At 40.8% G+C, this 15265-nt stretch overlaps 1 protein-coding gene across 1 annotated transcript in view; it reads left to right on the top strand.

Annotated features, from left to right (window-relative positions):
- Nucleotides 1–14856, top strand: part of acad11 (acyl-CoA dehydrogenase family, member 11) — a 64640-nt gene extending 49784 nt beyond the window's left edge. The window contains exons 14-20 of the mRNA XM_062985140.1: nt 974–1046; nt 6616–6701; nt 7127–7198; nt 7384–7538; nt 8869–8985; nt 13163–13272; nt 13641–14856. Of these exons, the coding sequence (XP_062841210.1) occupies nt 974–1046; nt 6616–6701; nt 7127–7198; nt 7384–7538; nt 8869–8985; nt 13163–13272; nt 13641–13755 (728 nt within the window). The 3' untranslated portion in view covers nt 13756–14856. The remainder of the gene's footprint in view (nt 1–973; nt 1047–6615; nt 6702–7126; nt 7199–7383; nt 7539–8868; nt 8986–13162; nt 13273–13640) is intronic.
- The last annotated feature ends 409 nt before the right edge of the window (nt 14857–15265 follow it).

Genomic DNA, 15265 nt, shown 5'->3' with positions numbered 1-15265 from the left:
ATTAAAAATAAAAAACGTTCCTTTTAACCTCAAATACAGACGTCTTCATACGAGCGAGTAAAACAAAGCGTACGAGTGTCACTTCTGGTTTGTTTTCCCCTGCATCATGGGAATCGTAAAGCTAATGCGCTTGTAAAGCAGCGTCCGCTGCGTTCCGTCCACACGCCTGCAAGATTACACAGCTGCTTTTCATCACGGACGCTCCTCAGATTTATTACCCTGAAGGAAATAAGCGTGTGCTAATGCATGCATGAAGGGATTTATTCTGTTGGCAGCTAGCACTATTTAGATTCCATATATCTTTCAAGGAAATGAGCCCGTTTTTAGCATCAGTCTTTCTTTTGGACAGGTGTGTGCGCACATGTGCGTGTAGGTTTGCGATCGGACCATGTGTACGTGCATTCTTCTCATATTTCGGAGCAGATGTGCAGAGCTGCAGATCTTTAATGGTGAAAATATTTGTGTTGTTTATGGGAACACATGTTTCTATCTGTACCAAGGTACAAATTTATATACTGTTGTATATGTATCTGACAGATACACCCATTGCCAAAGTCTCTCTATCTGTTTCACAATCACAGTGTTACCTTGCACAGAGCAAGGTCTACAAAGACATGGTTTGATGAGTTTGATGGGGAAGACATTTGTATTAAATGTATAAAATATTTGATGTCTTTCACAACCATAATAATCATTCAGAGATGATGTAGGAGCTCAGATCAGGCAACCTGAGATGGAATTTCAGACTCCTCTAAAGTTTTCCTTATATTACAAGTAGGGCTAATGTCTGGATCCTGCATTCTTTATTCCAAAATGTGATTGTTGTTTTTTTATAAATATTATTGAAATTCTTGTGTGCAGTGCAGCCCACATCTTGATTGTATAGGCTTATTTTTAAGTTTTGATGCATGTGTGTGGCTAGTAGAGGGTCTTTTGGTCCCGGCTATTACCTCAACAATTTCTTTCTCCCTAGGTGCTGGTAATTCAAACTGCAAAATTGCCATAGTGATGTGCAGGAGCAAGTCAGCTGACTCTGACAACCACAGGTACATTGTGTGTGTGTGTGTTTCTGACACAGTAGTCACTCTTAAGTGAAGGTAATTGCATGTCCCGGGAGATGACTGAGATTTGCGTGTTTACCTTTCGTGTGTCTGGTTCTGGATTAAGTGAAACATAAAACCAATTAAGCCACCAATGAAAGAACGACCAATAACACCTGATAGCTTTAATCCGTTTTTATGACACAGTGTGAAGAACTACAGTGTATCACAAAAGTGAGTACACCCCTCACATTTCTGTAAATATTTCATTATATCTTTTCATGGGACAACACTATAGACATGAAACTTGGATATAACTTAGAGTAGTCAGTGTACAGCTTGTATAGCAGTGTAGATTTACTGTCTTCTGAAAATAACTCAACACACAGCCATTAATGTCTAAATAGCTGGCAACATAAGTGAGTACACCCCACAGTGAACATGTCCAAATTGTGCCCAAATGTGTCGTTGTCCCTCCCTGGTGTCATGTGTCAAGGTCCCAGGTGTAAATGGGGAACAGGGCTGTTAAATTTGGTGTTTTGGGTACAATTCTCTCATACTGGCCACTGGATATTCAACATGGCACCTCATGGCAAAGAACTCTCTGAGGATGTGAGAAATAGAATTGTTGCTCTCCACAAAGATGGCCTGGGCTATAAGAAGATTGCTAACACCCTGAAACTGAGCTACAGCATGGTGGCCAAGGTCATACAGCGGTTTTCCAGGACAGGTTCCACTCGGAACAGGCTTCGCCAGGGTCGACCAAAGAAGTTGAGTCCACGTGTTCGGCGTCATATCCAGAGGTTGGCTTTAAAAAATAGACACATGAGTGCTGCCAGCATTGCTGCAGAGGTTGAAGACGTGGGAGGTCAGCCTATCAGTGCTCAGACCATACACTGCTCACTGCATCAACTCGGTCTGCATGGTCGTCATCCCAGAAGGAAGCTGATGCACAAGAAAGCCAGCAAACAGTTTGCTGAAAACAAGCAGTCCAAGAACATGGATTACTGGAATGCCCTGTGGTCTGACGAGACCAAGATAAACTTGTTTGGCTCAGATGGTGTCCAGCATGTGTGGCGGCGCCCTGGTGAGAAGTACCAAGACAACTGTATCTTGCCTACAGTCAAGCATGGTGGTGGTAGCATCATGGTCTTGGGCTGCATGAGTGTTGCTGGCACTGGGGAGCTGCAGTTCATTGAGGGAAACATGAATTTCAACATGTACTGTGACATTCTGAAACAGAGCATGATCCCCTCCCTCCGAAAACTGGGCCTCATGGCAGTTTTCCAACAGGATAACGACCCCAAACACAACCTCCAAGATGACAACTGCTTTGCTGAGGAAGCTGAAGGTAAAGGTGATGGACTAAACCCAATTGAGCACCTGTGGCGCATACTCAAGTGGAAGGTGGAGGAGTTCAAGGTGTCTAACATCCACCAGCTCCGTGATGTCATCATGGAGGAGTGGAAGAGGATTCCAGTAGCAACCTGTGCAGCTCTGGTGAATTCCATGCCCAGGAGGGTTAAGGCAGTGCTGGATAATAATGGTGGTCACACAAAATATTGACACTTTGGGCACAATTTGGACATGTTCACTGTGGGGTGTACTCACTTATGTTGCCAGCCATTTAGACATTAATGGCTGTGTGTTGAGTTATTTTCAGAAGACATTAAATCTACACTGCTATACAAGTTGTACACTGACTACTCTAAGTTATATCCAAGTTTTATTTCTATAGTGTTGTCCCATGAAAAGATATAATAAAATATTTGCAGAAATGTGAGGGGTGTACTCACTTTTGTGATACACTGTATATACACCCACACACTTAAATAAAATGCTCTTACCCACTCCTTACCCACACATACCATGCGTATTAAATAATTGGGAACCATTAAACTTCATGGCATGACCAGAGCGGTCTGGGTCTTTAACTTCCGAAACTTTAATCAGGGGTCAGTTTAAGAATGTCTGTGGGTGTTGTCATTCTAACATTAACATTTGCAGCATTTAGCGATCCACATTATGTCCATGATTTTTTTACGCAACACATGTAAAACGAACAATAAATCTTACTCTCTTTATTTTGCTCTGTTCAGTCTGCTCCCTCTGTGGCTTACAAGATGTAACAGTAAGCCTCCACAAGGGGGAGATCATGTAACAAGTTAATTTGGTGATAATGTGCCTGTTACATGTGTTTATTTAATTATTATTATTTTTCGTTGCGACCAATTTTTTTGGCTCGTGATCTGACCCAAGGTTTGAAAACCCCTGATTTAGCGACTTATAATTATGACCGAATACAATTTGAGCAATCAAGGGTTACGGCCCTTGCTCAGGGGTAGAAACTTGGTGGTGATGAGTCTTTTATTTACTAGTCCGGTGGCTTGTGGGTAGCACAGTCGCTTCACAGCAAGAAGGTCCTGGGTTTGATCCCCAGGCGGGGTGGTCCAGGTCCTTTCTGTGCGGAGTTTGCATGTTCTCCCCGTGTCTGCATGGGGTTCCACTGGGAGCTCTGGTTTTCTCAGACAGTCCAAAAATATGCAGTCAGGTTAATCGGAGACACTGAATTGCCCTTTAGGTGTGTGTGCGATGAACTGGCGTACAGGGTGTTACTGTGTGCCTTGCGCCCATTGAAAATCTGGGATAGGCTCCAGCACCCCCCGCGACCCTGACTGGATAAGCGGTTAAGAAAGTGAGTGAATATCACTACCACTGTCTCTTTATGCTTCATTTTGATGCAATGTGTTGCAGATTTATTTGTAAGTTTTGTGTCCATGTCTGTGTGGGTTAAGTAACTTTTAAAACCCTTCAAGCTGACTCAGAAATGAGAATTCCTAACAATAGTTAATGGCTTTATGCCTCTCATAACCGTTTCTTTATGCGAGTGTTTATTTACTGCATTTCAATAGTTTGGGAGGATGTGATCATTTTCCAGTGTTAATGAATGAACATTAATAAATTGTTTTGTTGGCTTTGGTTTGGAGTGGAAAACAGTTATTTGGTGGAAACTCTTTAGGGAAAGCCCTCCACTATTTAAGCAAAACAGTCCCCTAATGGGACTTTTAAACACTTCCATTTGCGTGCGAGACTGTATCTGTAAATTGTTTCTTGGATTTAATACAATTAAAACCAGCCAAGCGAATCCGGAATAAAAAAAAAGAAACACACACAATGTCGTCTTTGTGACACATCGTGAATCACCACACACACCCACACACTTACTTCCATACACAAAAGTCGCAGCGAAGAGAGAACTTGTGGTCATTGTGGAGGTCTGAGTGTCTGCATTCCTCTCACTGAACCATCCCTTATTAACCATTTCTTTCTAACCAAAGTTAGAACGAAGTTCATGCCAGCTTACTGTCACAAAAACAAAACACAAGGGTGGAAATGAGTTGCTGAAAGGAAACAGTTAAACAAAAAGACTGTTTGTAACAAAAGATGTTTTTAAGAACATTCAGAGAGATTGTTTTTGCATCCCTGTTCACAGCACGTGTGTTTTAATGCACGATTACAATTTATTTACTGAATTAAACACATTAGTTCAACAGTAAATCTGTGCTAAATAAATATCATTGGCTGATTCCAACAGTATACACATCCAGTTTCATTATTTTGGAGATTTCTCCCCTAATCTAGTTTGTGTCCAATTACCCCGATTGCGTCCTTCACTGATTCAATCCTCCACCGATGACTGAGGACGCTTCTCAACTGACACACGCCCCCTCCGACACATGCTCAGTACAGACTGCGTTTTTCACCAGCACGAGTCGAGTTCATATATACCGATCAGCACTGTGCACGGAGAGCCACACCCTGATCGGCATTATTCCTCAGCCCTGTGCAGGCACCATCAATCAGCCAGCAGGGGTCGTAATTGCACCAGTTATGAGGGCCCATGATCCGGCTTACCCCTAATCTTATGAACAAAAGCCAGCCGGGTGGCAGAGCTGAGCTTCGATACAATGTATTCGAAAACCCAGATCTGTTGTGCTGGCGTATTTTACCGCTGCGCCACCTAATCTGCGATTTTCAGGTGTATTTTTGTCTAAAGAATTATTTCACTGAGTTTCCTGTGCATGCCTGTGTAATTGCTTAAATCCAGTCTTGGATTAAGTAAAATACAAAGATCAGGAGGAATGAAAACCTCTGTGTATCGTTGTGATTTACACATAATGTCGTCTTTATGAATTACTACACACCCACTGTCTAACTTCCGCTCATGACATTCCAGGCTGAGAGTGAAACTGCGGCATTGTGGAGATCTAACTCCACTGCATTTCTTTTACTGAACTATTTCTGGTTCCATTGTTCCTCTCTCACATTCTACAGAATTCATGCCAACTCACAGAGATAAATAAATGTGAATAGGAAAAATGAAGTGCAGATGAGTTCTAAGGAAAGGATATAATGCATGTTTAGACATAAAGAAATGTAACAAATGTCCTACATCTTACAATATTGGCATAAAATTATTTGTCCAGTACTTATTTTCTTAGTTTTTGGATAATATATTTGCCACGCTTACTACTACCACTACTACTAATTTCACATATGAAACTACTAATGTTTTTTTTTCTATTTTATTTATGCATTTTCTCTCAATTTTACCGTAGTCAGTTTGTGTTCTGCTGCAGGGGGAACCTCCGATTGCAGTCGAGGTGGGTGTATTGCTGCTCACGCCTCCTCCGACCCGCGTGCAGCCCTTAGCTGAACCCTTTTTCACCTATGTGCTCTGCACAGGCGCCTCTTTATCTGCTAATCAGGGTCCTTACACAGTGGTTGAAGACTTCACCCACATAGTCCAGTCGTCCCGCCCTAACAGCACCATGTCAATGCTGCAGGGACTGCCAATTATGCCTGCTAGATGGCGCCCAGCCGATCGGTGGCAATGCCGAGTTTCGAACCGAGGAGTTCAGAATGAACCAAAAATATCCCGCTGCACGACCTGGGCGCTGAAACTACTAATGTTTAAACCTCTTATAGCTGTTAACTGATCATAAATAGAATAGATCTCATCTGTACATCTACTGATAATTGTAATTCAGTCACTGCATGCTTCACTTCATGTTTGGTTTCTGTTATATTGTTCATCACCTGTATTTCATTCTGTATATCTGCCACTAAGCCACACAGAAAGCCAGTGTCACAATATAAAATAACAACCGTTATATATAGTTAAATCATGGTTTATTTCTTGGCTCTTTATACTTTACAAGTGTACACATCTTGTATACATCTTATTTAATCATTTATTTGTTCTGTAGGGTGTGGTAGGCGGGTCAAAATTAAGTTGATTTATTGTTGTGTGATTTTAACTGTTAATGGGTGTGAATGAAACGTCTCCACCCAACACGTGAAAGAATAATAAAATTGTGTGTGTTTGTGTGTGTGTTTGGACAAACGCTATGGTGGGGTGCGTACCACTACACCTAAAGGCATTTCAATGTGACGTTTTATGAGATCATTGTGTCTCCATTCCAGTCCTAACTTATCTCTCTCTTCCAGGGACCAACTCAGTCCACTTGTTTATTTGAAATGAATCATGTTTAATATTCTGTGTCTCTTTCAGGCATGGTCAGCACAGTATGATTTTGGTTCCTATGGACACGCCAGGCGTGAAAAAGATCCGACCCCTCACTGTATTTGGACAAGACGGTGAGTTTTACTTGTCAGCATGCACCTCTTAGATTTTTCGTACAGCATTTCATCATCTTTAGGTTTTATTGCCTATCTCCTTTCTTTGATCCATTCAATTTTAGCAACACAGCTTTAAAGTCCTGGAAAGGTTTTTTTTTTTACCCCGACTGACTTGTTTTTTTCTGTGGCCTTCATGTATTCCTGTTGTTTTCTTCCACCTTCCAAACCATGCAGAAGGTGGATTGGCTTTTTAAAATAGGTTTTTGGGTTAATATGTATTCCTGTCCAGAGGAACTAGCTTAGTGTAGCTAATGAAAGTGTAACCAGTGTCCAAAAAAATAATCAAAGTGATAAAAATGACCGGGCGGCACGGTGCTTTTAAATCAGTCCATTAGTTGGTGTGTGCAGCATGTTGATTCCATGCTTCTCTTTCATCTTCACAGATGCCAACCATGGTGGTCATTTCGAGATCCACTTTGACAACGTGCGTGTTCCCGTCTCTAACATTCTCCTGGGTGAGAGATCAAATTGCTAATTTCATTTTTATCAGTGTGTTTAGATTTAGCCTAGGAATTTATTTACTGATAGTGAAATAACCTTCACTGACCTTTAGAACATTCTCTGATATTAAAAATATGTGGAGTGAATCGTGTTATCATATGTAGACTCATCATCTGATGATTTGGTTGGATCTTTGCAGGTGAAGGTCGAGGTTTTGAGATAGCTCAGGGTCGTCTCGGCCCAGGCAGACTGCACCACTGCATGAGGGCGGTAGGGCTGGCGGAGCAGGCACTGGAGCTGCTGTGTCAAAGATCTGCCAGCAGACGCACTTTCGGCAAGAAACTGTATCAACATGTGAGTTTACTTGTACATTTTGTTACACAGACATAATATTTTCAACTTCACATAGCCTAAATTTACTCTTACTCTCCAATAATGGTGGCATTTACCTGGATGAGTACTGAACAGACACAATTGGCTGTGTCTGAGGAAGGAAGCATATGATTAAGAGTCTCCTTGCATTGTGTTGTTTAAGGCACCTGCATGAGTGGTGGAGAAAAATCAAGAGCATAACCTGTTATTTTCGCTCACGTGGCACAGTGGCAAAACACACTAGGCCACTTCCAATAAGATCCATGGTTTGAATCTCAGTGTTGCTATCGGCCGAGTTACACAGACGTGATTGGCTACAGCTTTGGAAGAACAGCCCAGCCACTAGGAGGTGCACATGTCAGTGCACTCTCAGTGCCAGGGGTCCAAAGTAGCCTGCATAGTGTCACCTGGCAGACCCCTGTATATACATATATACACCGATTAGGCATAACATTATGACCACCTTCCTAATATTGTTTTGTTCCCCCTTTTGCTGCCCCATACGCAACAAACTGTGATGCACTGTGTATTCTGACACCTTTCTATCAGAACCAGCATTAACTTCTTCAGCAATTTGAGCTACAGTAGCTCATCTGTTGGATCGGACCACACGGGCCAGCGTTTGCTCCCCACGTGCATCAATGAGCCTTGGCCGCCCATGACCCTGTCACCGGTTTACCACTGTTTCATCCTTGGAGCACTTTTGATAGATACCGACCACTGCAGACTGGGAACACCCCACAAGATCTGCAGTTTTGGAGATACTCTGACCCAGTCGTCTAGCCATCACAATTTGGCCCTTGTCACACTCCCTCAAATCCTGCTTTCCTGCTTCCTAATCAGTGTTATTCACGTCACCTGTCAATGGTCATAATGTTATGCCTGTTTGGTGTATATATTTGGTTAAAAAAGGTCAGTATTTCCTCAAAGGGTCTGGGCATACTTTGAAAAAGTTGGTAACTACTGACACCTAGAGTTAAAAGATAGACTACAGTTAGCTATTTAAATCTCCTTGCATCCAGTTCTCTCCTATCTCCCAAATCCCAAAATACATACCAGTAGGTGGACTGACTACTCTAAATGGCCACCAAATGTGTGTGAATATTTACACAACTGGATAAGTTAGTGAGTCAAGCCCTGTCGTATGTTGGCACTGTGTCCAGGCTGTCTTCCCACCTTGCATCTAGTGGTTATGAACAGGTCTAGTAACCACTGCAACTTTGATCAGGATCGGTTGCTATACTTATACTAATATGATCTGTGTTTTGCTGTTAATGCATTTGTTATTGTTGTGTGTTTACTTGGATTGTAGGAGGTGGTGGCGCATTGGATAGCTGAGTGTCGTATTGCCGTCGAGCAGACGCGCCTACTGGCTCTACACGCAGCCTACATACTAGATACACAGGGGAACAAGGCAGCACGGAAACAGGTCACACACACACACACACACACACACACACACACACACACACTGGTTGTGAGGTTGGTAAATAACCAACCCTATGTGAGGACACTTAGGGTTTAAACACATGCATGATCTTCACACTTCTACAAGTGTTTCATTGTCACTATAGCAGGGGCATTTACCCAAAATGCCGTTTTCCTTCGGGGAGCTGTTTGCCTTTATTTTCTAACTGTCTGTAGTCACGGCAGCACAGCATTCGGTTTATGAAAGAGAACAGTGAGCCAGAGCGAACTCTGCATGTGTTCTTGTTCAATTAAAGCAGAGCAAATCAGGCTTACATGAGTCAATAGGTAAGCTGACTCACCACTGCATCATGTGACCATATATTTAAGATGCACTCATCGTTTTAATCAGGCTGTTAAAAAGAGAAGCGCATGGAAAAAGGATATTCTGACATGCACACCTTACATGCACCAAGCGATTTAAAAACTACATGTGGAAGCCGCTCAGGTGGTGCAGCGGTAAAAAAGACACGCTGCAAACCAGGGCTGGATTCTGAGTATGTAGTATCGAATCCAGCTCTGCTTCACCGGTTCGAAGCGGAGTGGCTGTATGAGCAACGATTGGCCGGTTGCTCAGTTGGGGGGTGGGACAAAGAACCGGATGTGGGTCTCTCTCTGTCAGAATGCGATTACAACCTCTGCCGGCTGATTAGAGGCACCTGCACATGAGATGAGGAAGAGTGCCCTTAGGGTGTGTCTCTCCACATGCAACGCTAAGCGGCGCCAAACTCGTCAATGTGTGGGTGGCAAAAATGCATCTGGCTGCTGCTCATGTTTCGGAGGGTATACGGGTTAGCTTCGATCTCCTCGGTCAGGGCAGGGTTCGGCATAGACAGAGAGGAAGCACGATGCAAATTGAACAGTTGGATGCACTAAAGTGGGGAGAAATGGAAAAAAAAACAGTAGGCACTAAACAGTAGGTCAAATTAGTACCCTGACCTAAGACGACCTTTAAGTATATAGGGTCTGTCTGAAAACCTAGTGAGCTCTCTACATAGATGCATTTTACGTCATCCTATGCGCGCTTTCAAGAAGAAGTCTGTCTAAATTCCAAGATACCTTAAAATGCTGCCTACTGAGGTGCCTTAATTCTAAGCGATAATCTGCTTCCTTAGAGGTGAAGGCAATCCCAGCATTCTATGTGGCACAAAAAAAAAAAGTACAACTATGGCAGACGAATGTGGAGTTATTTTCAAATGTAAATCAATTGTCATTGTTTTGTAATTTGGTTACAAATTGGACAATTTAACTGTTTTGATACATAAAGGGAGATGTTAGCTGGCATGCTAGCAGGTTGTGTCGCCTCAGCCCATTGGTTTAAACGGCCTGAGGCTAACTGTGTTAGCTTAGTAAGCGAAAACTGCAGTGACATTGAGCGTCTGCCTTATGAGTTCGATGTCTTATTAAAATCCTCTCTACTTAAGCAGCTGCCTAGGTAGGCAGTAGGCAGCAAGGCAGCCTACTAGGTTTTCAGACAGACCCACAGTATGATATAGTTTACAATACAGTTTAAGGAAGTTTTAATTAATGTGACTTATTTTTTTGTACACTATATGGCCAAAAGTATGTGAACACTCCTCCTAATTATTTATGTATAACTGTTGTCTTACAGCCACATTCTAGCAGGTATATTAAATTATAAATATGCTTTTAACTTTGTGGCACCAGTTTGGAAGCTTCTTTTGTGTGATGTAAATGTAAGAAGTTATATCAGTCACGTAACACCAACCCCAGTGTGAAATATGCTGGTGGTAGCATCATGCCAATGATCAACCGATTCCAAATGAATGTCAAATAATAGGTTCCGGTAGTTTTTACCAACAGCTCTGATAACATTGAGCAATATTGATCACAAAGCAGAAAATATATGGAAAATAAGAGTAAGATCAATAGAAGGCTTTGTACAAACTATTTTTTTACACAAACACATACCAAATATAAAACACATACACATATAAAATAAAAAAAATTTAGACACTTGCAATAAACGCAATAAAACAAATTATTGTTCCCTCCCCTATTCTATTTGTGTCCAATTACCCTGATTGCGTCCTCTATACTGGTTTGACCCTTCACCGCTGACTGAGGACGCCTCTCAACTGACTTGCACCCCCTCTGGTACGCAATCAATACAGACTTCATTTTTCACCTGCTCAAGTCGAGTTCATACACTAATGGACGCTGTGTACGGAGGGTCACACCCCCATCAGCATTATTCCTCAGCCCTGTGAAGGCACCATCAGTCAGCCAGCAGGGGCCGCGGTTGTACCAGTTATGAGGACCTATGATCCGACTCTCTACCCTCTAACCCTGAACAACAGTCAATCGTTGTTCATGCTGCCGCCCAACACAGTCGTAGAGTCGAAATTCAATGCAATGCATTCAGAATCCCAACTCTGGTGCACTAGCGTACTTTACCGCTGCGCCACCTGAGCAGCTAAAACTACATTTTTAATTTGTTAATTCACTTGAGCCTTGATATCCTAACTTTTCTGAAAATGTGGATTGTGTGTATGTGTATATGTACGCAATGAAGCACAAACACAAAACAAATGCAACACAAACAACTGTTAACTGTTAAAATTAGTTTAGCAGCTCTTATTTGTATCGCCTGGAATAGCACTTAAATAGAAATGACTCATTGAACCCCCTGACCCGAATTGAATGGTCCATTACCTCACTATTATTGTGGATAATAGACCCTAAGCTTTATATAAAACAGCCCACTGTTTCCCAAAATACAAACCCTGTCAGCACTACTGTGCTATTTTGGAAAGTATATTAAACTCACACACTTTTACACACTAAATCTTCTGACTTTTTTGTCATACATGTTGGCAGAATCGTTATACACGTAAGAGCCCAGGATAACCAGCAGATGGTGCCACTTTAGCGCCACTTAGCACTTTAGCACGAACGACGGTTGTTTAAATTAAAATACCATTTTGTTTTCTGTAGAGAATATATTTAACACAATATGATAAATTAGTTATTTATAGTCTTACTATAAAAATATTGTGGCCTGTTACACTGTGGCCTCTCAGCTAAAATGTGCAGTATTTAAATATAGTAGCAGTGCAAGATGGATCAGAAGCCACTTTTACCACAAATTTCTTCATTTTCTTTTAAAAACTTGCTCTAAAATCAAGGTTATGATTAGACCATAACAACTTCCCAACATTGCACTTTTTAAAACCAAGTAACACGTTTATTTTTTATATATGTGTGTGCACATTTATTCTGTGAATCCAGGAGGAAAGTTAGTGCTAGCTTTCTGTGCTACTATGTTAGTTATAAATGGCGTGTCCCCCAGCAACATTTATCTGTTTTTCTTCCCACCATGCTAAAAGAAAGCAATTCAATTATGAAGATAATAAATATTGTTACAGTCGTTTTTGTAATACGAAATTTTATTTTTAACAACCACTTCATACTGTTCAGAGTCTCAGCAGACCCAGTTCCAAGGGGAAACACTGGGCTTAATACACTAACACACTGGAGAGGACACCAATCCATTGTAGGGCTTTGGTCATTCTTCTCCCCTCAGACGTAGCCAATCATGCCTGTGAAGACGCCCATTCGGCCGATAGGGCTAGCATAATATACTTGTTCAGCTGAACTGACTTTAGTCTGAATTTGCAAGAAAACATAAATGTAGTTTTGTTGCATTAAATTAGCAAATATTTCAGAAATATGATTATATATAGTCTTAAAATTAATCCACTTTTTATGCCTAAAGGAAACTATATCCCCAAATTTATGCATAAACTAGACCAGAAATTAGTTTGACTGTGAAAATTAAAGACCAAATTTGTCAGTCTGTGCCTTGTGCATAGTGGCACAGTCATGGTGGAACAGAAAGTGGCCTTTCCCAAACTTTTGCTGTGAAGTTGGGAACATTTTAATAATTTATTAGAACTGACTTCATACATCTGTTAGTAATTGGTGTGACTGAAACACCCGAACCCAGGAATTAAGAGGTGTACCCACTTTTGGCCGTATATGTGAGGTTAGCATTCATTAAAACTGTATTACTGTATAACTAAAATTATCATTGCACCACACGTTTATCAGTATCAAGCAGAACTCTCTCTCTCTCTGTCTGTTTGTGTGTTTGTTTGTGACCATTTGATCTGTAGATTGCAATGATAAAGGTAGTAGCAGGTAGAATGGCATGCAAGGTGGTGGACTGTGCAATTCAGGTCCATGGAGGTGCAGGAGTGTGTGATGACTTCCCTCTTGCTCAGATGTAAGTAGAAAAATCCATTGCACATTCATTTAAAGTAATAGTCCAATCAAAATGAAATGTTCACTTTTGTAATATAGGTTTTTGCAAAAAATAGTATAGTAGCATCAGTGCAAGACTAAATATGCAAACTCTGAACAAATGTAGTCTTTTCAGACCTTTAGATTACTGGTAGCGATTATGTGGTCACATAAATGTTACAGTTCTGTGTAATAATTTGGGCACCCCATGTCAAATGACAAACATAAAGAAAAAAAATATTAAATTATTTAAATTATAAATAAAAATGAATATATTTTATAATAATAATATTTTAATGCACTGATTGCTTCTGCATTGATAAATGTGTGTGTGTGTGTGTTTGTTTTTAGGTACGCATACGCTCGGACTCTGCGTTTAGCTGACGGTCCTGATGAGGTTCATCTGTCCTCCATCGCCCAAATGGAGCTTAAGGATCAGCTGAGACGGACTGCTGCTAAGCTGTAAACAGTCTGAAAGCTGTTCTTTTTGGATGCTTTTTTTGAAAATTTAATTCAGTCCAATTTTCTAACGGTAAGGATTAATTCTAGGGTGCGTGGTTGGTGAAGTTGTAAAACCCGCCAGCACATTGTTAGTTACCAGCAGGCCGGGCGCCTATACAGACACGGGGTGGGATTGCCAGATTACTTATAAATGCTTCAATTACAGCATTTGCTTGCTGATCGATGGTGCCTGCACAGAGTCAAGGGATAATTAAGATCATTAAGGGATAATTAAGGGCAGCTGTAGTGGTTAAGGTACTGGACTAGTAATCAGAGGGTTGCTGGTTCAAGCCTCACCTCTGCCAGGTTGCAACTGTTGGGCCCTTGAGCAAGGCCCTTAACCCTCAATTGCTTAGACTATGTACCATCACAACTGTAAGTCGCTTTGGATAAAAGTGTCTGCTAAATGCTGAAAATGTAAATCGGCGCGTGTCAAATGGTTGTGCGTGTTCACAAAAGGTTTGTACTTAATTACCAAACATTGATTTAATAATTACCTACAACGAAGCAGTGTGTTAGAAGCATATGCCTTACTTCTTAATAAAATATAGTGTCAAAACAAAAAAAGGAGAAAAAAGATGATTAATATAAAGAGAATTTTAGATACATTTAAATCTTCTAAAGTTTTATCACTTTTGATAGTCTAAAATGTCTTTTAAATAGTTCCAATTCAAATTGAAATGAGAAAACATCATGACAATTGATTGTTAACCATTCAGACCTTCTAATATTAAATACAGAACAAAATTGTTAAAAAGAGAACTGATTAAAAAATCCATACTTTATTATGTGTGCGCTTCCTTTTTTCCATGAGCTCCAAGTTTGCCTAATATTCTTTGAGAATTTCTGACACACATCTAAATTAAGTTAATGCAGCATTATTTAAAGCACTAGATCAGCCTAATAAGTTTACAGCATTGATGCAACCCATATAAACAGTTTGTATCTTGAGTATTTTGTATTTTGAGTAGAAATCCTTGCAGTCAGCAATTTTGTACGAGATTTACATTTTTGTGGCAGATTTGTGGTACCTTTAATTGTGGTGCGAAAATAAAAGGTTTGTACACGTTTGGCCCAGCAGTTTGTGACCAAAATGACAAAGAGCATGACAGATGCTGATGGACCCTTGAGCAGCCCTTTAACCCTTAGCTACAGTTTCCTTTAATAATGTTTTTTTTTATGTCTTTCCATGATGTATTTCTGAGAAATAAACATCTGCATTAGTTTTTAACTTAATGGATTAGAAAGAACTTTGAACACTGTAATTTTGGTTAGAGATGGGTGAAGCTGTGTGCAGCTGGAGATCCATTTATGGTCCATGTCCATTTAAGGACCATTTTTAATCTTACCACTGTAATACATTTTCCACTTACACATTTTTTCCATCTGTCTGTATGTCCAGCCGTTCATCTGTCCATCTTTCTTTCATTTTGTCTTTCTTTAGATACCACTGAAGGCATCAATATATAGAATAT

This window comes from Trichomycterus rosablanca, chromosome 23 (assembly GCF_030014385.1).
Source record: "Trichomycterus rosablanca isolate fTriRos1 chromosome 23, fTriRos1.hap1, whole genome shotgun sequence".
Lineage (NCBI taxonomy): Eukaryota > Metazoa > Chordata > Actinopteri > Siluriformes > Trichomycteridae > Trichomycterus > Trichomycterus rosablanca.
The sequence above is the reverse complement of the archived record's forward strand: the minus strand, read 5'-3'. Positions and strand labels throughout refer to the sequence as shown.